Source organism: Pelmatolapia mariae, linkage group LG12, assembly GCF_036321145.2.
Source record: "Pelmatolapia mariae isolate MD_Pm_ZW linkage group LG12, Pm_UMD_F_2, whole genome shotgun sequence".
In the NCBI taxonomy this organism is placed as follows: domain Eukaryota; kingdom Metazoa; phylum Chordata; class Actinopteri; order Cichliformes; family Cichlidae; genus Pelmatolapia; species Pelmatolapia mariae.
In genome coordinates, this window is record NC_086237.1 from 5,700,837 (window position 1) to 5,728,123 (window position 27,287).

Sequence of the window (27,287 nt, forward strand, 5' to 3'; positions counted from 1 at the left end):
GTCTACTTCTTCATTGTGTGATAAATACAAAGAAATGGAAGGAACTGTTGGCCACCTTTTCTGGTGCTGCTCTCGGGAGTTTCTGGGAAGAAATATTTAATATATAAAACCTGATTTATGACGGCATACTTGCAGTGCTGGGCACATTCAGATAGCGTTAATGTTCTGACTCAGTGAAATCATTAATGACTTGGAGATCTGCAGATAGGAGTGAGACAAAATCCACCCTGAGATGTGTGCAAAACCTTTGGCCAACTACAAGACAAGTCTGACCTCTGTGATTGGTAAAACCTTTGTTGGCACCTAGTACTAAAGCACGTTTTCAAAGGGGTCAAATACTTATTTCCTTCATGAAACTGCAGATTAATGTGTAAATTGAAGTGCATTTTTTTGGGGATTTTTTGTTATGGTTCTGTCTCTCACTGTTCAAATAAACCCACCATTGAAATTATGAACTGAACATTTCTTTGTTATTGGGCAAACTTACAGAATCAGCAGGGGCTTAAGGAATTTGAACCGTATAACTCTTCCTGTAACGCTTTCCTCAAGGTTTAGAAGTGCGAATATGGGAATTTTGAATAAACTTTCACGAGGCGCATTTGTGAAGTTGGACACTCTTGTTTGATGAGAACGTCTGGTTGGCAATCTCTGATCCAATTTATTCCAAAGGTTTTCTACTGGGTTAAGAATAGGACTCCATTCAGGCCAGTTCTTCCACACCAAAGTCACTCACTCATGTCGTCATGGAGTTTGTGCACCAGCGCAGAGTCATGTTGGAACAAAAAGGGCCCATCATCAAACTAGCTCCACAAATTTGGGAGCATGAAATTGTTTAAAATGTTTTGGTATGCTGAAGCATTACCAGTTCCTTTCAATGAAACTAAGTAGCAACTCCTCACAAACAACCCCCCTCCAAACTTTACACTTGGCACAGTGCAGTTAGACAAGTACTGTTCCCCTGGCAACCGCTAAACCTAGACTCGTCCATCAATTTGCCAGACGGAGAAGTTAGATTCCTCGCTCCAGAGAAATGTCGCCACTGCTCTAGAGTCCAGTGGAAGCATGCTTTACAATTTGGATGGAGCTCATAGGCCAAAGTTGGCGACATCTACGCAGCAGATTTAGAGTGTAAAGACCCTTTAATATTACACAGAAAGCCCCAGAAAACACAATAAGCAAGTACTTGGAGACTGATTAACAATTAATGATCATCTTGCTCCCCCCTTAAAAAAACAAAAAACAAACAAACAGTTTTCCATTTCATTGTCATATTTTCTATGTTCTTTATAGATTTTTATTTTAAATCACATTTTACAAAATTTCTGTTCTAGGTATCATAGAGATCATTTTCTGCAGTCACATGAGTCAAATGATCCGAGAAAGGCCCCTTCATCATCACTAAAGGTTCAGGTTCATCTGATCCAGCCAAAAGTATACATTACCAGTAGTGCAACTAGAAAACAAACATAAACCTGGAGGTGCCCTCCTGGAGGGAGAGAGTAGGCCTATTTAAACCATCCCGAAGCCTCTACCCTGGTGTAAGCCAATCAAATTAACTACCCTCTCCATCACTGAACCTCTGCAGGGGGTAACCCTACTGAGTATACAAAAAGGGGAGTGGCCATAACAAAATGACGTGCTCTACTCCCTGAGCTACAGCCGTCCCAGACACGGAGTGAGTCTGTTTGCTGGTTCCACAGAAGAAAGCTGAAGGCTCTGCCTTCCACTCTACTTTTAAATGGCCCAGGAACCACAATTAAGCATGTAGTCTGAGAACCAAATACGGTACTCGGTGAAACAGTCTTTGAAATCAGATGGGGCTTCTTGCTGCAGCATGCTGGATGCTTTTCAGGCAGTTTTTAGAACAGCTGGTTGAATGAAGAGAATATCCTGGCTAAGCTGGAAACCTGGAAAACAATTTCTTAACTACAAAAATATCAAAATACTCTCATATACAGTGAAAGGTCAAAGTCAAATAAAAGAAGACGTGTGCCATCTAAACTAAGGTACAGAAAATGTACCTTTACTCTGTGTTCTTGGAAGGCTTTCTGACATTAACAGGAGATGAAAAGCGTTCATGCAGTGTTTTGGTTTGGTGTGTGTTCATGAGTGTTTGTGCATGTTTGTGTGAGGAGTTTGTGTCTGTAAGCCTGCGATGAAGAAAAGCGAGAATATCAGCATTTTAAAGTTTGGCCTGAGCTTCGATGACACATTTTTGTATTGCTGAAAACAGGTAATTATGATGGTTCAGATTTGAATTAATATTAATAATAATTCAGTGTGTTACCTAACAAGCCTCAGGTCACTGGCCCAGAGTTTTACCAGCCCATGTTTGTTGTTATCAACTCATGAAAAGCTTTTATTTTTATATTTTTAAATATTAACGCACTTTAATTAACGCAATATTTTATATTATTTCACTTTCAATCTGAAAAATGTTATGAAAGCTTTTGGAAAAAGCTCTACCTGAGCTCAGCCTGTCAGACTTTTACACATGACTGCTGAATACGTTTGTACTGCAGGTCTAGTTTAGTCACAAACATGGGTGAATCGCTCGCATTTCCATGGTGACAATGGCGCACTATAGACCGTTGCAGTACACGAAGCATCGAAGCAAAGAATGTGTCAATTAAATTAGTTGAATGGTTGCATCCCTAACACATACATTGTCCAATTTGAACCAAAAGTGTGATCGGGTCCATCCCTGAACACATTTCGACTGCAGTATTTGACATCACAGTAGCACCTGATGGGAACAGGAAAGTCTCTTTACATGTTAAGGAACAGTTTTAAGGTGGTTGGCCTGAGCAGCCTAAAATGTGGTCAAAAAAGCCTCCAAGAGAATGTCTTACTTTATGTTCAAAACTTTTCGCCAAAGGGCGCTACCGGGGCAGAATGGCGATTTATTGGCGTGCTTACTGGAGAAACTTTGCCAGTAAGCACGAAACAGCTGTAACTCAAAGACACATTGTCCGATCTCTCCCAAAATTCTCAGTTGTGATGAGTCTGGCCATGAACAGATTAATATGCCAGTTCTGATCAATAGTTGAAGCACCACATGGTGACAACAGGGAAGCTGTCACCTACTGCTCCTTCCAGGTTGAGCACGTCCACCTCAGAAACAGTCTGAATACACATCAGAACTTGATGATGTTTCAGTGTCGAAAATTGTCATTTACTGGCGTGCTCTGGTGGCTGGGGATTCGCCATGAAACAGGAAGCAGTTTTTGAGGGGTTTGGGAAGCTTGAAAAGTCATGAAATTTGGCAGACACGTGCAGCGTGTTAAAGGCTCTCAGGTTTTATGGCTCTGGTCATTGAATATTACAAAATGGCTCTACGTTTCAACTGTGAAATCTTGCAGCTTCATGTAATGTCTCAAGATGTACAAAACATCTCTTGGAGCTAAACTCCAAACCCAAAAGAAAGTAAGCTATTTTGAATTTAAAGTATAATTTTGGCAGTAATTTTCAAATTGTACTTGGACAGACTCCCAGGGATTTCATCAGATTAACATGATCTTTGATGAGTACAGTCTAAAGACCTTGGTGATGTTAAATTGTGAAGCTTTTGAATTTTTGTGAAATAATTCGCCACAGGAGAAGATATCGTATATCTCAACTGAACATTGTTCAATCTGCCCAAATGGCACGTTGAATCATCCAGTTAAGAAAACCTCAAAAAAGTTAAGTCCGTTCATCTGGATGTAGCATTTTCATGGGGAGAAACTTTTCATCACTCATCCAAGAAGTCACTTGTATATGTCAACTGAGAAAATGTTACGTCCAGATTCAACTTTTGGGAATCTATCCCAGACTCCCAAATTCCTGATGGAAGACAGAGACTGGAGATATCTATGTGCCAATATTAGGTCATGTTTATAGCTCCACCTACTGTCAAAAAGAAACACAGTAGGTTATAATCATGATCCAATCTATGCGACATTTTAATTGATGGTTCCACTCAATATGTATCAGTATGTCATATAGTTAGTGGGTATTCTATATTGCCACCTAGTGGGCACAGAAGGTAAATGGTCAGTTGTAAACAGACTGTCTCTTATATCAGCGCTTTTCTGCTCCAAGCACTCAAAGAGCAGTTAGTGAGGAAGTGATGTGTCACTGAATCAGCCATGTGACTGTGTGACTCAACCTGCAGCACACTGGCTGTTCACAGGCTGTGAGGGCCCTTTCATTGCTGCTTTAACTGTCATAATTTTGTTGGCGTCTGTCAAAACATGGATAGAATGAGTTCTGTCGACTTCTTACTGGCCATGTCATATATTTCTATTGAGGAGAAGTTAACTTTGAAATAAGTATTTCTCATTTTATCAAACCTGTTTAAAACAATCACCTGTGCGCTTAGTTGGGTATATGCTGAAGGTGAGAGGACCACATGTCACCAGGCAACAGGAAGATACAGGTCAGAGGTTAGAGATTTCACAGAGCCAGGGACAAGGGGAGGGGGAGGGGGGGGATTTCCGGTTTCACTCAGTCATAGACCAAGCAAAGCTCTGCATTCATCCATGTAAAAACAAAGTCTTCATTAAGCAAAACACTGAAACACTGACTGTGATAACTGGAGCAAATAGACCCAACCAATAGTGTCCATTCTTCAGTGAGATACCTCTTGGTTTTAAACAAGAAGCTCATTTTATCCTCAGTGAAGACACTGACCGGTACAATTAGAGAGTTTTCACAAGTGAAGTGAAAATGAACGTTTGAGCTCTCTCTCAAACCTACTTTGACATACATATATGTGTAAATATTAAAAAAAAAAATTCACCTTCTCGTCCCTGCGGGCGGTCTGTCCTTCAAGCTCGGGTCCTCTACCAGAGACCTGGGAGCTTGAGGGCCCTGCACAGTATCTTAGCTGTTCCTAGGACTGCGCTCTCCTAGACAGAGATCTCCGATGTTGTTCCCGGGATCTGCTGGAGCCACTGCACCGAGTGCTCTGATTACCACTGGGACCACTGTTACCTTCACCCTCCATTCTTCCCAAGCTCTTCTCTGAGCTCTTGGTACTTCTCCAGCTTCTTGTGTTCCCTCTTCCTGATGTTGTTGTCATTCAGTATCGCTACATCAATCACTACGTCCGTTTTCTTCTGCTTGTCCACCACTACTATGTCAGGTTGGTTAGCCATCTGTATCTGCAAGTCCCACAGGACCTTAGGTCGGCCATTCTCCACCAGCCTAGGGGGCTTCTCCCATTTTCACCTTGGGACTTCCAGATTAAGGTTCCCCCATGCAGAAGTAGGTTGGAGGGCAAAAACAGAGAAGCCCAGGATTGGGTTTAGTCAATGAACTGAGGTGCGGGATGATATCATGAGAGACATCTTGGATTAGTAATCCATATTCTGGAGACTCTGCTCAGTGAAACTATGATTCTCCTGCTGCCTGGTTCTTCATGTGTCCATAACCCACCCCAGACAACCCACTCAGTCAGCAATAGTTCAGTTTTCTCTAACTACAGTCTGTTAGCAGCTATGTCACTTTCATTTTCACATGTCATAATACCAGTTAAGTGCTGACAACTCAATGCCCAATAATAACAGTCAGTATCTTCAGGCATCCTGACTGAATGTTAAAACAAAGAGGCATTCAACCAGGACACTAACTGATGAGTTTCATTTCTCTAACTGTTACAGTCAGTTTCAGTGTTTTGCTCAAAAAAAAAACAACAACACATAAGTAGCTGGCCATATTCACAAAGACTTTCTTTTTACATGCAGGCTCACACTCCAAAATATAAATGTAAATAATTTGTTACTAATCCAGTCTTGCTTTTAAACCGTGTGGTATCAGAGGCCACTCCTCAGTTTTCAATAACAGGACTCAGCTTCTCAGTGTGCTAAGGTTTCCATCCAGCCACACAGAAACATGTTTTTTCATGCATTCCTCAAATTCCACATCTGATACGTGTACGTGCTACACTGAGTTGTAATGACAGTGAAGGAAAAAATTATCTTTAGCCTCAATCATGGCATTCACTACGTTTCCTGAGATTTAGGTAATCCATCTAAACTTTAAGCAGAAATCAAGCGTGGAAGTCAGTGTAAAATAGAAAGGTCACTGAATGTGTGTAGGTCTATACCAATGAGGTTTATCCCACATTTCAACTTTCTCCATTCTCTGTAGATTCTATATGTATTATAGCTAAATCCAAGTCTAGTATTACTCAAATTTTCTTTGGTCTTTCTGGGAATCTGTGGCCAAAACTTGCAATTAATTCTTCAGACTAGTCATCAAACCTCAAATCATTTTTTAGTAAAAAGAAAAGAAAATACTTTTTTTAAAAACAAAAACAAAAACAAGCTGTTACGTCCCCCTGAAGGGGTCTATCGCAAAACATTTGTGTCATCTTCACAGACACAAAAACTGTCTGTGAAGCTGGATCTTACAGTGCTTAAAGTTAAAATGTATTAAATCTGTTCAGCGCCATCTTCTTTCAGTACACAGTGTTACATCACTGGGTTGGTTGGTTTCGGTCATTACCAGTTAGGTAACATAAACTAATGTAACCGCCCCAATAGCTCAGGGGAAGGAAAATTAAAGATTCATTTAAGGGGATTACTTTGCTGCAACATTTTCATATTAAGACCAAGGACACACTGTCCACTTTCACTCTCTCTTAACCAGTAAGTGTTTTGTTGTGTAGCTAGTTGCACTGATACGGGAAAATCCACCTGTTGGCTGTAACATTCAGGTTTGTAAAGCACTTTAGAAATGAGAAAAGTGTGGAGAAGGGCCTGTTTGAGTTAGCTGACAAGTGGTGCACCGACATGCTGGAGTCAGAAACTCCAAGTTTTCCTTGTCTGTGATGCTGTAAACAGTTTACCGATCAGGAATCCCATCAGTACGTCTGCAGGGAAAATAGGTTGTGTGTGCGCAACGGGGAGGAAACAAAAAACCCCAGGACAGTCCAAGGAAGAGACGCCACACTTTTTTCACGTCAATGTTTAAAAGTTTAACTTTAATCTGTCAGAAAAACAAAAACAACTAATTCCTTTGATTGGATTTATATGTCAAACTGAAACTCAATGTTTTTAAAGTAAACATCTCAAGTACAGTCAAAGGTCAAACTCAGCTAAATAAGATGTATACACAATCTAAACTAAGGCATAAGAAATGTGCTTTGACTCCGTCTTCTATATTTTTAAATATTAAAGCAATTTAATTAAGATTTTATATTATTTCTCTTTCAATCTGAAAAATGTTACGACAACCTTGAAATAAATATGGTCTAGTACACCCCATGCCCCCCTTTAGTTGCACCCCTGTTTGCTGCAGGTATTTGCTTCGATGTAAAATATCAATCTTCAGCAAACGATATAACTGAAACATGTATCAGACTAAGTTAACAGTTCATCTGCATATTTGAATACTTCTGGAGGCTTACTGGTTGGAGCAGCTACAAAGTTTGTTTTTCTTCATTTCAGAGTTTGTTGGTGCTTTGATGAAAGACTCCCACAAGCTTTTTCCCAGTAAAGGTTTTAATTGTGGCGACAGGAACAGACGCTACTGTTCTGAACTGTAGAAACATGTTTTCTTTCACTCTACCTGAGCTCACCAGAGAGAGACTGAACGTGAACAGTTCATCCTTCATTTGAACATAAATGTCACTGTTGCAGCCAAAGGTAGTACAAAGTGAAACCCTTTAACGGATTTTTAGTTTAGGTCTCATTATACTGGTTCAGTTATTAATTAGTTTATGTCAACTAATTAAAGTCTATCAGCAGCAACCAACCAGCCAACCAAACGTTACTTAGATGTAATGTTCTGTACTGACAGGAGAGATGGCGCTAAACACGTTTCTAAAACTTTAAGCACGCTCTTAAATCGAGCTTCACAGACAGACTTACATCTATGTTAGGGCTCCACGACGTCAATTAGTCATTATACATGATGTGTTTCATGTCTATTTTAATCCAGGTCTAGAAAACTGAGCCCAAATATCTACCTTAATGTGCGGTCTTTTTTATTTTATGTACGTTGCTTCATTTTCTAAATGGAAAAAAAAAAAGATAAATAACCTACTAGAAAGTATGATCTGCAGTTTGGGTACAAACCAAACCCTGTACAGGTCACTGGTCTATCTGGTCAGGACTGGTCAGGACTAACCCTGCAAAAATATGTGTGTCAGTTGTTTTGAAAATTAAATGTCCCAACAACTAAACAATGAAACAGTAACATGAATACTTTTTGTGAGTGTAATAAAAGTCACTGAAGTTCCTGAAATCTGGCCCAGTTCAGGAGAAATTGTAACAACACCCCACCCACCACCACCAACAACAACAGTTACAACATACTTGTGCATTCTTCTGTCAGCTGTAACCCTCACAAATAAAGAGAACTGAGGTAAAACAAGCCAAAAATAAGGAATTGCTAAACCTGAACTTTCCACTCCTAACACACAAACTGCAAAGTCACAGAGTCCAACGGAACCTTCCGTCCAGTCTTGGGCAGAAGAGGAGTGGAACATCAGGAGATCATCAGTGATGCCTTTTATCCCGTATATGAGACACATCTGTGTGGACGAGGCAAGAGTACTGTGACACTGAAGTCCAATAGATACAACTGTACACGTGTGTGCTGCTGAAAAATGTCAGCAGCTAAGCTAATTTGCTTCATACTCAACAGCAAGGAGTCCATATTAGAGAAAACCTCATAGGCTGTGACATGTCCGAGGCAGGGCCACTAACGATCAGCAGTACTTTATCTGCTGCACTCCCCATTTGTAACAAGCTTTAACGGGTCACACCATTTCCTATTACGTTTCCACAGTTTTTCCTTCTCTTTTGGTGTCGTGGAAGTGCTTCAGTACGACAAAGAACAAACCCTAACCCTAAAGACAGAGAGCTTACAGTTTGGTCCAGCTAAGGAAAAAGAGCGGTGCGGTGCCCAATGCGCTACGTGGATATTTGTGGTTTATTAACGAAGCAGATAAAAAGCCCGTTTAGTTAGTAAACAAAGAGGTGCTGAACTCACGCTGACACTGTGGCAACGCACCTCTTATTGTCCTAATTACGCAAAGTGGAAAACACGCCAAACCAAACCACCCAGCACTCATCAGACTAATCACCCCGCGGCGCTCCTTACCTGTGATAATCTCCCGCTTGCCTTCATCCAGGTGACTAGAAATCACATCCCCCATGATCAGTGAAGCGTCCCAGGCTAACGCTGCGTCAGACCGACAACTACTTTTTAAGACAAACAATAAAATCTATAGAGACGTGTCTCCTGCCACAGCAGCCCTGTCAGCTCATGAAATGACTGTAGCGTCAGTAATAACGGGTGGTACCAAACACTCAAGTCCAAGCTGTCGAAAGGAAGTTCAAAACTGTGTAAGAACTGTGCGTTTTTTCTCGGACAGACACACCCTCCTCTAAAGTAGGAGGAGAACTTCTGCCGTGCAGCCACGTTACGTTAAAGTCTCGTTGGGAAACAGCAGACCCCAGCGCTGTGGGACACAGAAGGTTATTATAGAGCAGTTGGACAATGGAGAAGAAGTCAAAGGAGTAAAAAAGAAGAAGATACAATAGCAAGAGAGAGGTTTGGCCATACAGGTTTAAATAACACACTAAAGAAGATGAATAAGCATGAGACAGGGAATTATGAATTTTGTGGACAAGAGGAGACATTTGAACATGTGATGTTAGAATGCGGTAAATACAGGCAAATACTCAAATTACAGAAAAATAGAGTTCAGTTAAGGGTGAAAGAAATATTACAAAGGAATGCAGGGCGATATTTGGGTTTTTAAGAGCAAGTGGTATTTATATGAGAATATAGATGTATAAACTGACTGAGTCCAGAAGGTGGCGGTAATGCACCTTGTTCGCCAACCGCAACAAATAGTAACCACAGGGCTGTAGCCATGATACAAAGAAATCCTGAGGCCAACACAATCACCATTATTATTTTCCTTTTCCTTGGCCTCGATGGAAAACATCATAAGATCAAGAAAAGCTTTGAAGGATAATTGTTTCTGTAATTTTACACAGTTTTTGTTAATTAACAAATGTTTCCATCATTAATGTTTGATGTAAGATATAAGAAGAAGGAAAACAGTAAAATGTTAAAATACAGTTTTATTACAAAATGAGTTTGAAGAATACATGTTACTGTCTCTAAAACTATCGTTAAATATCATTTCGGCCCACAGGATCTTAGCTCGGTCACTCTTCACCACGCTGGAGGGCGTCTCCTATTTTGACCTCAGGACTTCCAGTCCATATTCGGCACAGATGTTTCTGTATACTATGCTGGACACTTGGTTATGGCGTTCCAGTTCCTGTGCTGCCATGATTAGTGCCTCTGTGCTGTCTTTCAGTGCAGCTTTGTCCAGCCTGGTAGGATTTCTGGATGTCAGCCACCTCCTCTATCTGCCGGTGGTACATACCGTGCAGGGGCCTGTCCTTCCATGATGGTTCCTCCTCTTCCTCCTCTTTCTTGGGTTTCTGCTGCCTGAGGTATTCACTGAGCACGCGGTCGGTTGGGCTCATCTTCCTGATGTATTCGTGGATGTTCGTTGTCTCGTCCTGGACTGTGGTGCTGACACTCACCAGTCCCCGGCCTCCTTCCTTTCACTTAGCGTACAGCCTCAGGGTGCTGGACTTGGGGTGACCCATGGCACATTACGCACATGGACAGAAATACGCATTTCTTACTTGTGCGCTGTCGGTGTTGCGTACTACACAATAACATTCAATATTTAGTATTTACTGTTAGTTACAGTTATCTAGGTTATTGCTGTGGTGTCATGTTCATTGTGTTTATTGTGTTGCTCTCTTTTTGCTTGTTTTCCTTTTTATTTGTTCTTTTTAGTTTCTTCTCTTACGGTCCTTCTTCCCCTCTGTTTTTCTTTCTCTCTCCCTTTCCTATCCCCCAGTCATGTCTGTCCCGTCTGTAACAACTTGAAATAAAATAAAATAAATAATAATAATAACAAAGGTCAACCAAATGGACCAATATGGCAAGGCTGTGATGATCCACTTGGTAAAGTAAATCAGTTGGGCATCTTTCTTGGCCTTCAGACAATAATTCTGATGGCTAAAGAACCAAATGGGACAGGCAAAAAAAAAAAAAATTGATAAAACGTGTAAAAGGAAGATGTCCAGCGATAAAACAGACAGGCTATCCTTCTTACACAAGAAATATCTTGTAACTCACCAATCTCATGGACACACACTCTCAAACTAACTAACTTCTGCTGATTGACACTGCCCCCCAAGAAAATCACACACAAAACGGCCAGCCCCCCCCCCCGTGAAAGTGGATGGTATCAGGAGACACCACTCTGGAATCATCTCACAGAGGGGACAGGTTTTGTAAAATCGGTCAGGACTCTCGTTGCTCTGCTGATTGTCATTGAAATAAATGAAGCGGCGTAACAGCTGGAATCACCTCCTTGGCATGATATCATCTACCACATGAAAACGTGACTCATGGTGCCAGCAGTCATGGGAAATTGAAAACGCCCACATAAAGAAGGATTGCTAAGAAACCCTCTATTTCGTCAGGGCTAGTCTTAATTGGATCCCCCAACTGCTGAGCAGAGTACAGATTTGCTTGATGAGCAATATGCTGAATCATCTCATCAGTGAAGAGCATTTTGAAGTATTGGAAGTGTGTGTGTACGGCCTCAGGGGGTTCAAATCTGGAATTCTTTGATGGCTTCATGCCATTTCAGGTATTACCAGCAAAACAGTTGCATGTTTAATCATCTGGGAATGCACAAAGTTACGCCAATGCACAAACTAATGTGTACACTTATGTCTGCATTCATATTTTGTTAAATACGAACAAAATAATAGCAGAAGCGCTGCCAAGTGTCTGCACACACAGAGAGGCTTCAGTTAGTTAAGAGGGAAGAAAAAGAATCTGTGTTCACGTTTGCAGTTTTTTTTTATATAATATTTGAATTTTAAAAACAAACAAAACATTTTCAGAAATATTTGTGGGTGTTTGTTTGTTTATTTGTGTTACTTGAACACTAAAGTGGCCCTCCAATGAGACGACAGTGCCAGCAGTGGCCCACGGCTCATTTGAGACCCCTGATTTAGACTATATTTTTCACTACACCAACAATTGATAAGTATCTTATATAAACACATGTTTCGAATAATCTGGATGAAACAAAATACTGGAATAGCTACATTACTGAAGGTGAGTGAAACATTTGGTTAAGGTTGGTTAGCACAGTAGAAAATTGCATTTTTACAAATAAAAATAAAACAAATAAATAATAAAGAGTTTCGTAAAATTATTTGGTTTTCAAAATAAAACATTTCACTCTCCTCTGTCCTTCTGGCTCACATTTGTGTATATTTGAACTCACAATTTAAATGTATATTCTGCAGCATCTCTACTATCCCGCGTAACTCTGCACTGAGTACGCGTGAGAGTGTTGACTTGTCTTCTACTGCCCTCGCGTGGACACCAAAATGAAAAGTCACCGTTTTCTAGAAGTGTCTAAGTGCGCCATCATACCATAATCATCTCAGTAACTCTTGATGTACATTAGATATAAACTCACATTATATGTACCTGATACTGATTTATTATCCCCGATCCATTATTTCATTTTCATGTAAGGGCTCATAATTGATCGGCGCGGACGAGGGTTTCCAGAGTTCTATGCTGCCTTCAAAATAAAAGTACTTAAATTTCAGTCTGTGGGAAATTGACAATTTCGGGACAAAACTTGACCTAATAATCTAGATTTTTTTAAATCCACAAGTAAAACACCTACTTTACATTTTTCATAATAATAATAATAATACTAATAATAATAATAATAATAATTATTATTATTATTATTATTATTATATATTGCCTGGTGTGCAATATAGCCCCTTTAAGTCAAAAGTATCCAAACAGATTACAGTTATGTTGCAGTTCAGTCCAGCGAACTTCAGCGTTTTCTGCTCATCACATCTTTTTGACTATTTTCATGTTAGTTTCACTCCTGTAAGCTATTTGGTGGGGCAAACTAGAGCTTACAGGATATCACATTTTCAGTTTACTTTATTCTACCTATTCCAAAATCTAGAATGAAGGAGGAGTTGTCGATATGTATTAGTTGACTTACTTTAGAGCACTTGCTATTCAGTATTTTGTTAAAGGGAAACCAGGAAACCAGCTCCCCTGCATGATTTGACTTGAAACCTCAGGAGAGGCTCTCTCTCTCCCAGTCTCCCGTTTAGCCTGTTTTGCTATGCTCGCCTAACTGGAGGCTTTTATTTTGAATTTAACTGGAACGACTGGGTGTTACTTACTATGATGAGCTTTACAGTAGTAATAGCTCCACTCGGTTTTCTTTGGAGAGCAGGACGCGCACTGACGGGATCATCATGGCACCGCTGGGACTAAAAGCCATCGTTGGAGAAAGTAAGATTTTTTTATTCTTATTTAATTCTTATTTTTATTCTTATTGTTGTTGTAACGTGGGGCCGAGCTGCTTTTTATTAATGAAATGTTGGTGCGCTAAGACGCACGGAATCACTGGAGCAAAGCATCTGCCGTGAAGTGTCGCAGGCAGTGAATTAATTGCACTGTTCGCTGGTGTTCTGCTAAATTCTGCCGTTATTGCCCGTTATTGTGTTGTCAGTGTAAAAGCATGGAGCCCAGGTCCGATGTAAATCCGGTCGCGCTAATCTTTGTGCGGATTAAATGCTTTGACATAATTCTCTGGGGAAGACCAGAGGTGGAGGAGGACAGATCCGACTCTGACTGCCTCAATAACCGAAGAAGCCTTAGTTTATACTGCCTTTACTATCCCAGACCTGTTTTTTCCCCTCGTGCATTGATTCCACGGTAGTTGTGAGTACAGTTTGGTAATTCCAAACTGTACTCACAACGGATTTTCGATTTGTGTTAGTTGTGCTTAATGAATCGCACCAGCGCATCTTTAGACTTCCAAAAACAGTACGTACCCAAACGGCTAAAGGGAGGTTCAGTGAACTTGGCAGTGATGCGCCTTTACTAACTCATTGAGTAACCATATTAATAAAACTAGTTACAACCTATCAAGCCTTTGGATAGTGACTGTGCAAGTTATTGAAATAAATGTCACAATTTAAATACATTTTTGCAGTGACATGGCAGTACACAGACACGGAAATGTCTGATATTTACTCCAGACCAGTATAACAGCTCTATGCAGATCATATTTCCATTTAAAGGCAGAGATATGGCTATTTAGAGGATGTTGAAGAAATTAATTAAACAAAATCAAAAAACAAATCAGACAGTTGCTGTCAAACAGTCGTATTGTTTAGATTGTGATGGAAATGAGACAGCTATGCTGGAAAACAACACAAATATCAAGTGTTATTTAAAAACAAAATCACAAGGTAACAATCACTGGTGAAAGAAGTGCTCAGAAAAATACTAATGCAATACTGTAAAGTACTTAATTGCTAAGAAAAGTCGTAGGATGAAAACACAGGTGTAGGCGTCACAATATTTACGACACAAAGACTCGTCCCCTGCTCTCATGAGCATCCCCTGAAAATTGTCTGTGTCGAATTTCATTGGGTGCTTATTTCATGTTTTAAACATTGAAATCTATGCAGAGAATTAGACAACTGTAAGCATGTAATGCTCACAGTAAGCATGTAATGCTCACAGTTGTCTTGGTTGAGGATCCTCAGAGAAAATAATAGTAACATTTAGCTGCATAAATATTGTTGATTTCAGTTGATGGTTAATGTACACATGCTTCAACAGAAGAAAACAAAGTATTCACATTACAGTGCATTCATGCGCTCATCTGAGAATGCGTCATGATCAGAGAGACTGTCTGGGAGTCCAGAAACTTCCAGGTGAATCTGAGCAGTGAAGGGTCACATCAGAATGAATGATAGTGAGACTGTGATGTCAGAGGGTGTGCCCAACAGGTTATCTGTCTTATTCTGTCTTTAGACCAAAGTCATGACCATAGATGAGGGATTTAGTGTGGGGCAAATCAAAATGTTGCCAAAACATCAAAACTTTGTCTCCCATAAACACATTGTACAACATGATGACAGTGTTTGTCAGGAAAGAGGAGGTTAAAATCCAGCAAATTCATGTGGATAGGACAGCTAGAACTGAAGCAACAGCCGACTGCGCCTGCTGCTCGTCAGGCGGTGCTCCGTTCTTCCACAGGCACTTACACCTAATCCAGCGGACTAATTGGATAAACAGGACTATTCACTGACTTCACTGTAGTGTATCTCTGACAATAGCTTTCCTCGTCATGTAGCATGGTCTACCTGACAAAGGTGTATCGGCTCATTGAGGTGTTGTGTAACAAATAATGTGCCTAAATTGATCATTTACAGTTATTGTAAATTCCTGCCTCATTGTGTGACTGTCATGTCACTGCAATGTGCTTATGTCACCTGAACAGCAGCTCTTCAAGCTTAATGATACCTTTTGGAGGAACATGATATGTAGACTTATTTTGGAGAGCAAGTGTTTGTGTTTATCAGTGTGTGTGTGTGTGTGTGCGCGCACACTGATGCAGCCATGCATGCTGCTTTCCTGTGATGTCACGTCCGCTGACACAGAACCTAGAAATAGCTGTGGGCAGTAGGGAGTAGTGGATGGGGTAAGAGGATTGGGAGCAGATTAGAGGCAACAATTGCAGTGGGCCTGTCTCTCTCAGTCTCTGTCTCTCCGTGCTCATTCTCACATCCTGGACATGTGCTTAAATCCCCAATAAGGGAAACCTTGACACTCCATTTTAGAATAGAATAGAATAGAATAGAATAATCCTTTAATTGTCCCACAAGGGGAAATTTGGTTGTAACAGCAGCAAAAAGACACATATACAAACAAACAGTACACAGGACACAGAACAGAAACATACACAATTTTTCTTAAATATTTACATTAAGGACAATGGTTACTATATACAGAGTATTGTACAGTTATTAAATTAAATAAAAATAACTACAGATAAGAGGCAAACCAGGTTGTAGTGCAACTCGGTTAATTAACTTATTGCAGTTACAGTGCTGATGTAAACATCTATGTTTGTTGGGAGCAGTTCTGATTGTACAGTCTGACAGCTGCAGGGAGGAAGGACCTGCGGAAACGCTCCTTCATGCATCTAGGATGCAGCAGTCTGTCACTGAAGGAGCTCTGCAGTTCAGCAACATTTACATGCATGGGGTGGGAGACTCTGTCCATCAGAGATGTTATTTTGGCCAGAGTCCTTCTGTCTCCCACCACCTGCACTGGGTCCAGGGTGCATCCCAGAACAGAGCTGGCCTTCCTGATGAGTTTATCCAACCTCTTCCTTTCAGCTGCCGATAAACCGCTGCTCCAACATACCACACTGTAAAAAATGACAGATGCCACCACAGAGTCATAGAAGGTCTTTAAAAGCGCTCCCTGGACTCCAAATGACCTCAGCCGCCTCAGCAGGTAGAGTCTGCTCTGACCCTTCCTGTAAAGAGCATCAGTGTTGTGGCTCCAGTCCAGTTTATTATTCAGGTGAACACCCAGGTACCTATAAGAGTCCACTATCTCAATGTCCACTCCCTGGATGTTCACCGGTGTCAGTGTGGTGGGTCTGCGTCTCCGGAAGTCCACCACCAACTCCTTGGTTTTCCCGGCGTTGATCAGCAGGTGGTTCTGCTGACACCAGTCCACAAAGTCCAGAGTCCACTGTCTGTACTCTGAGTCGTCCTCACCTGTGATGAGGCCGACTATGGCAGAGTCGTCAGAGAACTTCTGTAGGTGGCAGCGTGGGGAGTTGATGGAGAAGTCTGCAGTGTAGAGGGTGAAGAGGAACGGTGCCAACACAGTTCCCTGTGGGGCCCCCGTACTGCAGACCAGCGTGTCAGAGACACAGCCCTGTGACCTCACATACTGTGGACGTTCTGTGAGGTAGTCCAGTATCCACTGGGACATGTGGTGGTCCACTCCCGATAGCTCCAGCTTGTCCCTCAGAAGTCGTGGCTGGATGGTGTTGAAAGCACTGGAGAAATCAAAGAACATGATCCTCACAGTGCTTCCAGGCTTCTCCAGGTGAGTCAGAGCTCGGTGCAGGAGGTAGATGATGGCGTCCTCCACCCCAATGCCAGGCTGGTAAGCAAACTGCAGCGGATCCAATGAAGACCTCACCAGGGGGCGCAGATGGTTTAGAACCAAACCTTTTAACAGAATATTAGAAAATACTAGATTTGGTCTGCTTAAAAAACAAGAAAAGAAAAAAGAATGAACTAATATCTTTTAGAAATGTCTCTTTGTGTTACTCTGTCTCTGTGAAAACAGTATTTTTTCCCTTTCTAGTTCTGTAGTTTTTTGCAAATTCTTCATAACGAAATGTTTTAAATTGTCAAACATTAGATTTTAATATCAGACAAAAACAAACTGGGCAAAGAAGAAAACTAAACTTTAACAGAACCTGAACCCAAAGATAAACAAACATACAAAACTAGAAAGACTATTGAACTCAAACCCAGGGACACGACAGCTGTGCCAGAAGCTTGGACACTTATGATTCACCAAATGTAACCAGTCGTTCTTCAGTTTGTGAAAGAAATGTTGTAGAAATCGGACCGCCCGTATCATTGGTCTGCAAAGACTTTGAAGTCTAATCAGTGTATTGTTCATACATGTTGCAGTGCTATTATTTTCTATTTTATGGTTAAATTGTTATAATTGTTAATTAAAATTAGACACAAGCTCTGAAAAAGGATTTATGTTACAAATTTGACATTCACACAGCCAAACACGTAAAATCACGGACGTGAGTTCAGTGGTTACATTTCTGTGGGAGATCTCCTGAGCTGTGACCATTTTGAAAGTTCAAGCAGCAAACCTGATTCAAATAGAAGATTCACTGTTATGCATCTATCGGCGTAAGTGTTTGCATGATAATCAAAATGCTGTTTGAATATGTGTGAATGTGTGAATATGGCTTAGAGCAAAACGTGCTTTGAGTGCTCAGAGTTGAAAAGTCCAATAAAAGTATCCAAAGTACATTAACCAATCAGGTGAGGGGACAGGTGGCTGCACACATGTCAGCAGCATCCTCGTAGTGAATGCACCAAGGTGAAATAATAAGCTTTGCTGCAATTTGGCAAAGTCTGATGTCAAATGAGCAGTTTCTGATTTATACCCGCTACAAGAGTATTAAAAATATTCTGACCGAGAGCAAAATAAAAGCATCTGTGATGCCTGAATATAACTAAAATTCAGCATTGAATGGATCCTCGCATTATTCCTGAGGTGGCAGCAGCACGTCTGTGACCATGTTTATGTGTTTTTCAAAGATGAGATTAGAGTGGAAAATTACCCCCAACTGATTTTACATGTATACATAAAAGACCTGTAGAGGACTTGATACCCGATGTAGCTTTTCCGAACCAATAATAACAGTTTTTGTTTCATCTTAGTTTAACTTCAGGACATTTGCACACATCTGTTAGACAGTTTATAAAGTGGGAAAGGTTAGCTCAATCAGTGGCTCTCACTGGAATGTAGAGCTGTCATCAGTATAGCAGTCTTATTAAATGTCATATGCCAGTATAATGTGACCTAGTGGTAGCATATACAATGTAGACTTTTTGGGGACTCCCCTGCAGAATATGGAAAAACATACAAAATATGATTTAAACGACTGCAGAGCTGTCGTAGATATACCAACCCAGTGCTACAGCCTCTCTATGAAAATGTAATGATCTACTATATTAAATGCTACACTTGGGTCACATAGTACAAGAACAGAACATTCATCAGTATTGCTCCAACACAGTTAGCTATGATATATCCCACGGGCGATCACGGGCGATCACGGGCGATCGTGGCTCAAGAGTTGGATTACAACCTTCCGATTACAAGAGTTCCTTGTAATCGGAAGGTTGCCTGTTTGAGCCCCGGCTTGGACAGTCTCGGTCATTGTGTCCTTGGGCAAGACACCTCACCCGTTGCCTACTGGTGGTGGTCAGAGGGCCCGGTGGCGCCAATGTCCGGCAGCCTCGCCTCTGTCAGTGCGCCCCAGGGTGGCTGTGGCTACAATGTAGCTGCCATCACCAGTGTGTGAATGGGTGGATGACTGGATGTGTAAAGCGCTTTGGGGTATTTAGGGACTAGTAAAGCGCTATACAAATACAGGCCATTTACCATTTACCATATATCACCCTAACAAGCACAGTCTCAGGACTGTCCAAACCCTGACTGAGATGTTGTTCTGACTGCATGTTTCAGAAGGCTGAAGACAGCTATAATAGATAAGATAAGATAACCTTTATTAGTCCCACACGTGGGAAATTGGTTTTGTCACAGCAGGAAGTGGACAGTGCAAAAGTTATATAGCAAAAATTAGAATACAATACGAATAATATACTGTACACAACTGTACAGAATAGAATAGAAAAAAATAGAATAAAATATACAATAGTATAAAAATAGAATACAAATTCTATATACAACTGAGTAAAAATACAACTTTGTCAGAAAAGAGGTTAGAGAAAATTATGGGAAAATATTATCAATAAAACAATCAAGAGTTAGAATTTTTTATTTGATTTGATTCATTTTATTCTTTAAAAAAGTTTAGAAACTTTAATCTTAATGTGATCATCAAAGTTTTCATCTCTTGGTGATGTATATGGTGATGATTCGTCTTCATCCATCTCCGTTCTAGTCTGCAGCATTGCCTTTTAAGAATGTGAATGTCTTTATTGAACCAGGCCACCAAACAAGCACCACATTTCTTCTTTACCTTAAAAGGTGCAGAAACCTAGAGTGGACATACAAAGAAGGTTAAAATTATTCACTAGTTTTTCCTGTGTGAGATAGAAGGAATATTTCTGAAAATGTTTCTCATTAAGAAAGCTAACTGTTCTGATACAAATAAATAAATTTAATATTAACTCATTAGCACTGAAGCCATGTGAAGTCTAAAGAATGTCCACAGTTATGTATAAGCCCAGTAACATGCTTTATAAAATCATGTTAATTTATTATACTGAGGAACTGTGAGACAAATCATTCTGAGTGTCAACATTAAGATTAAAATCCACAGCTCAAATAATTTGATCTCGGAGCTGAAGCTTGACAGTCACGTTGGCAGCTGACTAAAATAAAACCAATTCTGTCACGGCAGCACTTTGAGACGGTGATCCAGGCCTTTGTTAGCACTCAGCTGGATTACTGTACTTTATAAAGGGGTCAGTGCTTCATAGGTTACTCGTCTACAGAGGAGGCAAAATGCCGCAGCTTGTCTTTTAACTGGAACTCGAAAGTTTGAGCACATTTCTCCTATTTTAGCTTCACGTCACTGGCTGCCCATTCCTTTTAGGATTCATTTTAAAATTATTTTATTTGCTTTTAAAGCTCTCCATGGCCCAGCCCCATCGTATCTCTCTGAGCTGCTACAGTCTTATACACCGGCTCTCTCAGGTCAGCTGATCAGCTGCTCCTGAATGTACCCAGGACTGGGCGTAGAGGAGATCGTGCTTTTGCTGTAGCAGCTCCCAAACTGTGGAACGATCTGCCTTTAGAGATTAGACGGCTTCTTCTCTGCCTGTTTTTAAATCACTCCTGAAAACCCATCTCTTCACCCTGACCTTTGACACCATGTGAGATGTTGGTGTTTAGTTTAGTTTATTTTAATTGATTCTATGTTGGGCTGTTTTAATTTTAATTCATTATGTGTTTTATTTTTTGTTGTTGTTTTATTTTATTCTATTGTCTTATTTACTGTACAGCACTTTCATCCTGTGCTGGCTATTTTAAAGCACTTCATAAATAAAGCACTTTTGTTACGGGTTCGAAATTGAGGACGAGAGTAAAACAATGATAGTCCAGAAGAGGTCGGTCAAACAATTGATTTTAATGAATGCACGCAGCGTGGAGAGGTGCAAACTGCAAAACATCAGTTGTACATCTCTACCCAAAATACACTCTAGATTGCTTTTATAACATCAGGGTATTATGACGCCCCCTCATGCGTTTACAGTCACATAATTTGCATGTACAGAACATTCATGTATTTTAAGAGATAACTGCAAACACAGAAGTTCCTCTGGCATCCATCCAAATATGGTGATGATCTCAGGCCTTTGAGGTCCCCATGGACTTGTCCCCCTTGTGTCACCTGTAACTATAAGCTTTTAAGATGATAGATTTAACTCAACGATTTAAAGTGGTTATAACTGCACCTGTAATAAACATGTTAATATTTGATTATGATAACCCCTGTAATACAAATTATAACATAATGCCACCAGCTTCAATAAATGCTTTGATGAAATGATAATTAATGTAATGATAAGGATGCTGGTTATATACAGTTCAGCAGTGACCTAATTTCTTTAAATATTACAATTCCCTCTCTTGATGTCTCTCCAGAGACATCACCACACCATTTCCTTGTGTCACTCCTCGACCCACTCTGTCACCTCTAGATCCATTAATGGTATCATGGGCGCCGAAACCACCATTCCCAACTCCACTGTCTTCGCTCTGACCCTCTCTAGGCGTCCTCTGACTCAGCAAATCAGACAACCACCTCATGTCCTCTAGGTGGTCCAGTAATAAAACACCAGCTCCCACTTGAAAACACTTCATGCTTAAGTGGTCTCTGCTCCTTTTCTGGGTCCCTCTCTAGTGGAAATCTTCTCCTGTAAGGGATAAAAAACAAACAGCCTTTCTCTGCTACACCTCACTAACCTACTTTGTTCATCTAATGTTCCTTGAATTATTCAAAGTTGGTTGACAATATCATGTTCTGGGCTCTATCCATTATATTAACTTTACTTAATCTCAATACTCTTTATGTGTGTGAGCAACGCTTTTAGTTCTATTAAAAACACCCCGGGTAAAATATACACCATCCCTATGTCAGCCTAAATGTCCGCTAGAAAACACACTTCAAAATTTTCTATCATCATTTACACCTCTTTTTGCTTCAAGGATATACATGACATGCAAAAGTTACTGTTCATACCAGTTAGACAAGTTTCTATTATCTTCAACATTTTGTTTCACCCGACTCAGTAGTTGCTAAGCAGAAACAAAGCAACATGTGGTCCACCTTTACCCTGTAAAATAAATCCATAACATGTTTGTGTCTGTAATCATGTTTTCCATTCATTTATTACACTCCACGCCATTCCTGCAAGTTAGGAGCTGTAAATTTAAAAGCTACATAAAGTCCAGGCCTTCGGCCTGGCCTATATTTAAATCATGTGTGTTTGTAAGCGTGCATGCAATTAACCTACTATGTTCTCATCTTCCCTCAACATGTATCACCTGGACACTCTCACCAGTGAAGCTTAAAACCCTTTTGGACGGAACATCAACTCTAAACAAGCACAGTTATGCTTTGTGTCTGAAATTAACTCAACCTGTAAATAGAGACATCACTGTTATGACAAACATATTCAATACTATTAAAATAATACTGTACAACCTGTTATTAATGCAGTCATCATAAGGCACATTATATAATAGCAATAAAAATCTCTAAATCCCCAATCCCAACAGATCCTGCTTTTAAATCTTCCCTGGCTCTCCCTTCAAGTTCTGCTGTCTTAGTACAATAATTAGGTCCTCCTAATCCCATTAAATCTGCCATATTTATTCCTTCATCTCTAAATGTCAGATTGGAGCATCTACAACTTTACTCAGTCTCTGTTGTGCTAATGATGTCATAGTGAACGCCTGCAAGTTCACATAAGCCACCACACTATGTGTAGTCAGAACTTTTAGTGAGTGTTCTCTCCCTACATGTGCTGTTTCCTATATTATTTTGGCAACCCCTGCTGCATGCGGTGCACATTTAGGGTGCCTTGCTTCTGTTGGGCTCAACCTTATGTTAACCTACATAAGTACCTGTCTTAAGAGCGACCTCTGCACAGCTCAGACGCCAGTTGCAAGAGCTCTCTAACATTAGAATCATCAGCTGTGACTTATATAGTGTTATTTCGGTGCTTTATACTTCACACATTTTGAATGTTGTTTATATGGGGAGTTCCTCTTTTTGTGTCTATATTTATTAATATGCCTTGTGCACTAAAACTTCCTGTTTTTCAGTCTGGCTGAGCACTTGTTTGTGAGTAAAAGGTGGCCTTGCTCTACAAGCCAGCCTTCATTATTAAAGTACATAAAACAAGATAATGAGCAGATTCATATTAAAAATATAGCTTTTATTCCTAACACCAGTCCCCGTTTTTTCATTTCTCCCCTGAGAAATGAACTAATTCCTAGTTTATGACATTTAAGTTTACTTCAATACATTCCCATTTAATTTTATTTATATAGCGCCAAATCACAACAAAAATTGCCTCAAGGTGCTTCATATATACAGAGAAAAACCCAACAATCTTGTGACCCCCTATTTGAGCAAGCACTTTGGCAACAGTGTGAAGGAAAAACTCCCTTTTAACAGGAAGAAACCTCCGGCAGAACCATGCTCAGGTACGGGCAGCCATCTGCTGCGACCGCTTGGCGTCAGCTAACAGAGACCTTTTAAGAGAGATACTTAATATTTAATAATCCACATTTCACTATTTTGTTCTTCGGTTCAGATCTGGATTCTGTATTGTTCTTTATTTGTTATTATTTATGTTTAGATTGTTTATTGCTAGTCTTGGTTTGTTGTTGTCTGTTTGGGAGCTGACATAGTCTCTATGGATAAGCGTCTTTTGGTGGAGTAGCATCAGGAGAGAAGCTCCAGAGAGGCATCTTTCATGTTAAACACTAAAATATAACAAAAGAGATCTCCTCAACGTGTTGTATATTTTTAATATTTCCTTATTATTTTGTCATAAAATAAATCAAACAAATAACTTAAGCTGTGTGACAGCACCTTGCGTTTACGCCGGGCTGTGAACTGCCCTGAAGCTACACCCCCTTTTACCCCATTTAATTTCTCAGTCTTACTTTAAACTATTCCTGACCTTCTCCTTCTCTCATCTGATCATCTCAAGTACGTCCTGTACCAAATTTGCTTCCTCTTTTCAAGTCCCACATTTAATTACAGGCTCTAATACTTTTGCCCTATATGGCTGTTCCGACGTGTTTCCTGTCAACTTAACAGAGTTATTCTCAAAACTCAGAGCTGAGGTTCCCCTTTCCTAAGTCTGTATGTTCTACATGAGAGCAAGTCGGTAAACAAGTTTATCATCACAAAGGTTATTAGGTAAAGGTCACGTAGACATTTGCTTAGTAACCCTAAAAGAGCACATTTCATGTAGCTAATCACATATATACAATTTTCCTTTAACATATCTGTATGTGCACGCCTAAATTATAACCTCTTATTCTAGAAATCAAAAATAACCTGAAAATAACACTTTCTGCCTCAGTTTTACCATACCTAAATTATCAAAAACCCCAAACGTCATCAAGTAATCCTAAAACCCATTTCAACTTAAACATTAAATCCTGTAACTCCCCCCCCTTTTTGTGACACATCTCATGTGTTACAAACTCAAAATCCTTCACTCAGGTTAGGGAATTAAAAGAAAAGGTTAATCATATCATATTAGGTATAGATGCTCCGGGCCTTCAAACCTGTGTTTAAGGAATGAAATCAAATTAATCACCATGTCAAATCTTTTCTTGGCTCCATCCACAGCCTGCATCCTTGAAACGTCCTAGAAACAAAAACCTATGTGTTAACCAGAACTTCACATTTCATACTCACTTTCTCCACTTATGATCCAACCTGTGTTATAAAAGAAAACTTAAAACAGAACAGTTATCAGTCATGTGTCCAACCTTAGTCCAGTCTTTTGTCAGTGTCCAGTCGGTCCAACCTATGGTCTGCCTGGTCCGTCCATTCACCCACACATTCACTCACACGCATTAACATCGGGTATTGGTAGACTTCCGCACGAATAATCAGATTTTCCACTTTCAGCAAACTCAGTGTATTTATATAATCATTTATTTTCTTTTTACTCGTTTCTAGGAAAATAGTTCTTTATACTTTTGGACTGGATTGGCTCGCTGCAATCCTCTTAGACAGGGACCCACAATCTGACCCATTGTAATTCGGAAAGGGTCACCTTACTTTTTGTTTTCCTGAGACTATTGTCGGCGCCGTTATTCATTGTTGTCTTTTGCAGGCCTGCTTAGAACAAAAATGAGAAAAAAGAGAGAGCTGAGTATTAGCTCATCAAAGTACAAAACAAAATCACCTGACAGGTTTTTTCTTTATAAGTGCACTGTTACAAAACCCCTTAAACATGTCCATGTTTATTAAAACTCCCTCTTTAAAAATAAAACAACAACCTCAAAATCTTCAACAATCTTAAATTTCACCCATAGAACACACCCAAAACGTAAAAAGCTACACCGTTTCGTACACAATATCCCCCTTTAAGCACTTTACCAAACTCACATTCAACCTAACATATAAGCACGTTCTCACAATATGTCAACACTAATTTATAAACCTCTTAATCAAATTTGCACCTCTGAACTGTCTACTTCTCCTTGAAGGCCTCAATCACACACACAGCAAGCTCCTCTGTCATCACTCACATTAGCTCTCCAACTAATTTTCATACTCAGTCACAAGATAAATACATGTTTAAACCTTATCACAGTATTCAATTATTTTCATTTTCTTTCTATACTAATCACTTGCTGTTATCAATCAGTGCAACAGCGCTCCTAAGTCACCCTTTTAAAACTGCTTTAATACTTTTCTTATGTTTTTTCCATCTTTTTAAATCTTTCCATCAATTTTATTAACCATTCACACCATTCTCTCACTCATACAAGCAGCAAGCAGATCTTCATTGCATATGCTTATGTTCTTAGCCAGGTTTATTCAATGTCTCTATGCATTAAACTTCATGAGCTTGTCTTTGTAGAGTTAATGCATTTTCTGTTTGTGTGTGTTATTTATGCATCTATGGCTTCGCAGTCTTTCAGACACTTTCCCATTCTCCAGTTAAAGAGTCAGTTCTCTCCATCCCCCAAGCACTAACCCAAATTTTACTTCCCCACCTTAAATCACAGCCCTCCTGATCTTCCGCCACCAGTTAGGGCTTGCTGTCAGGTTCCTGGACACTGTAAACAATTCAACCAGAAACTTGCCTTAACATATCCATCCATGTTAACCTGTACTTTCTTCAGACTCCTGCATCTGGAGAATTGGTCCGGGTCTGCTTTACTCCTGAAAATAACAAACTAAAACATTTTCATTATTATCACTAAACAACCCACTAAACGACCCATTTCTCTTTCTCTAGTCAAAATACCAATTATGTCATGTATATAAGCGTGTTCTTCCTTGCGTTATGTGGTCATGTAAATGCAGTGTAAGCTGTTTTCTTCATTGCATGCCAGGTGATCATCTTAATTGAGTGTAAGCAGTTTCTTCATTGCATGAATGTAAGCTGCTTCTTCATTGCATCCTTATGTATTCATTGCATTTTCATGTATTCATATTTAATTTATGCATCTTTTCACTGAGCTCTACATTCAAACTATCTCACTTCTGATTCGTTTCGAAAATAATCTCACATGTAACAGTTTGTATATGTGTGTTTTGTATTCATTAATATAATTGTCAGTTATTTTGATTATCTTTACCTTTTGTATTGTTTACCTCTTTGTTGTGATGTGGTGGACATCCCTAAAACCTCAAGAGTCCAGCGTTCAACTTCAACCCAATCATATCCTATATGCTCGCAGTCAAACTTGTCCTGGTTCACCTGACCTTGGTCCCTCTCTTCCCACTGTCCTGTTCGGCCTTCAAAGCAAACACAGTCTGTTTCTTCTCTGTCTTGATCTTTCCGTCGTCTTCTTTTACGTTAAGTTCCAGTCTGGCAAAATACCACATTCAGTTCCTTCGCCTCAGTGCCCCCCAGTCATTTGACACTGTTCTTGACCAGCCTCCAGTTCCCCCTGCATATTTTATCATGGGGTTTCCTCCATTCTGCTTCTGGAGTCGTCAGTCAATCTTATTTTCATTTACTGTCTTGTTCTTCTCCAGCCATCTTTCAGTCTTCTCTTTCAAGCATGGCAAACATGAAACTCAGTGCCCAATGCTTTTCCACAGTTCTTTATCCCACTGTTCAACTGCCCAGCCTGTAATTCACAGTACATGTTGCATACATGCTGCTGCTGGCGTCGTCAGTGTTAATAGTTCGGTTCCTTTTGTCTGCTGTTGATCCACGATGTTCTGTCGGTCTTCATCAGGAGATTAGCTGGCCTTGAGCTTCTTCTCAGAGTCAAGGACAAAGTGCCAGGTGAAGCTATAATTTTAAGCCAAAGAGTGGCCTGTTTTTCCCAATTGTGTTAATCTATGCTTTTGCTGCTGT

At 40.1% G+C, this 27,287-nt stretch overlaps 2 protein-coding genes across 2 annotated transcripts in view; one reads left to right on the forward strand and one right to left on the reverse strand.

Annotated features, from left to right (window-relative positions):
- Nucleotides 1-9,366, reverse strand: part of niban2b (niban apoptosis regulator 2b) — a 33,993-nt gene extending 24,627 nt beyond the window's left edge. Inside the window, exon 1 of the mRNA XM_063490470.1 lies at nucleotides 9,097-9,366. Within this exon, the coding sequence (XP_063346540.1) occupies nucleotides 9,097-9,151 (55 nt within the window). The 5' untranslated portion in view covers nucleotides 9,152-9,366. The remainder of the gene's footprint in view (nucleotides 1-9,096) is intronic.
- Nucleotides 9,367-13,263: 3,897 nt separating this feature from the next.
- The window catches only part of stxbp1b (syntaxin binding protein 1b), a 47,317-nt gene continuing 33,293 nt past the window's right edge, over nucleotides 13,264-27,287 (forward strand). Inside the window, exon 1 of the mRNA XM_063490623.1 lies at nucleotides 13,264-13,389. Within this exon, the coding sequence (XP_063346693.1) occupies nucleotides 13,353-13,389 (37 nt within the window). The 5' untranslated portion in view covers nucleotides 13,264-13,352. The remainder of the gene's footprint in view (nucleotides 13,390-27,287) is intronic.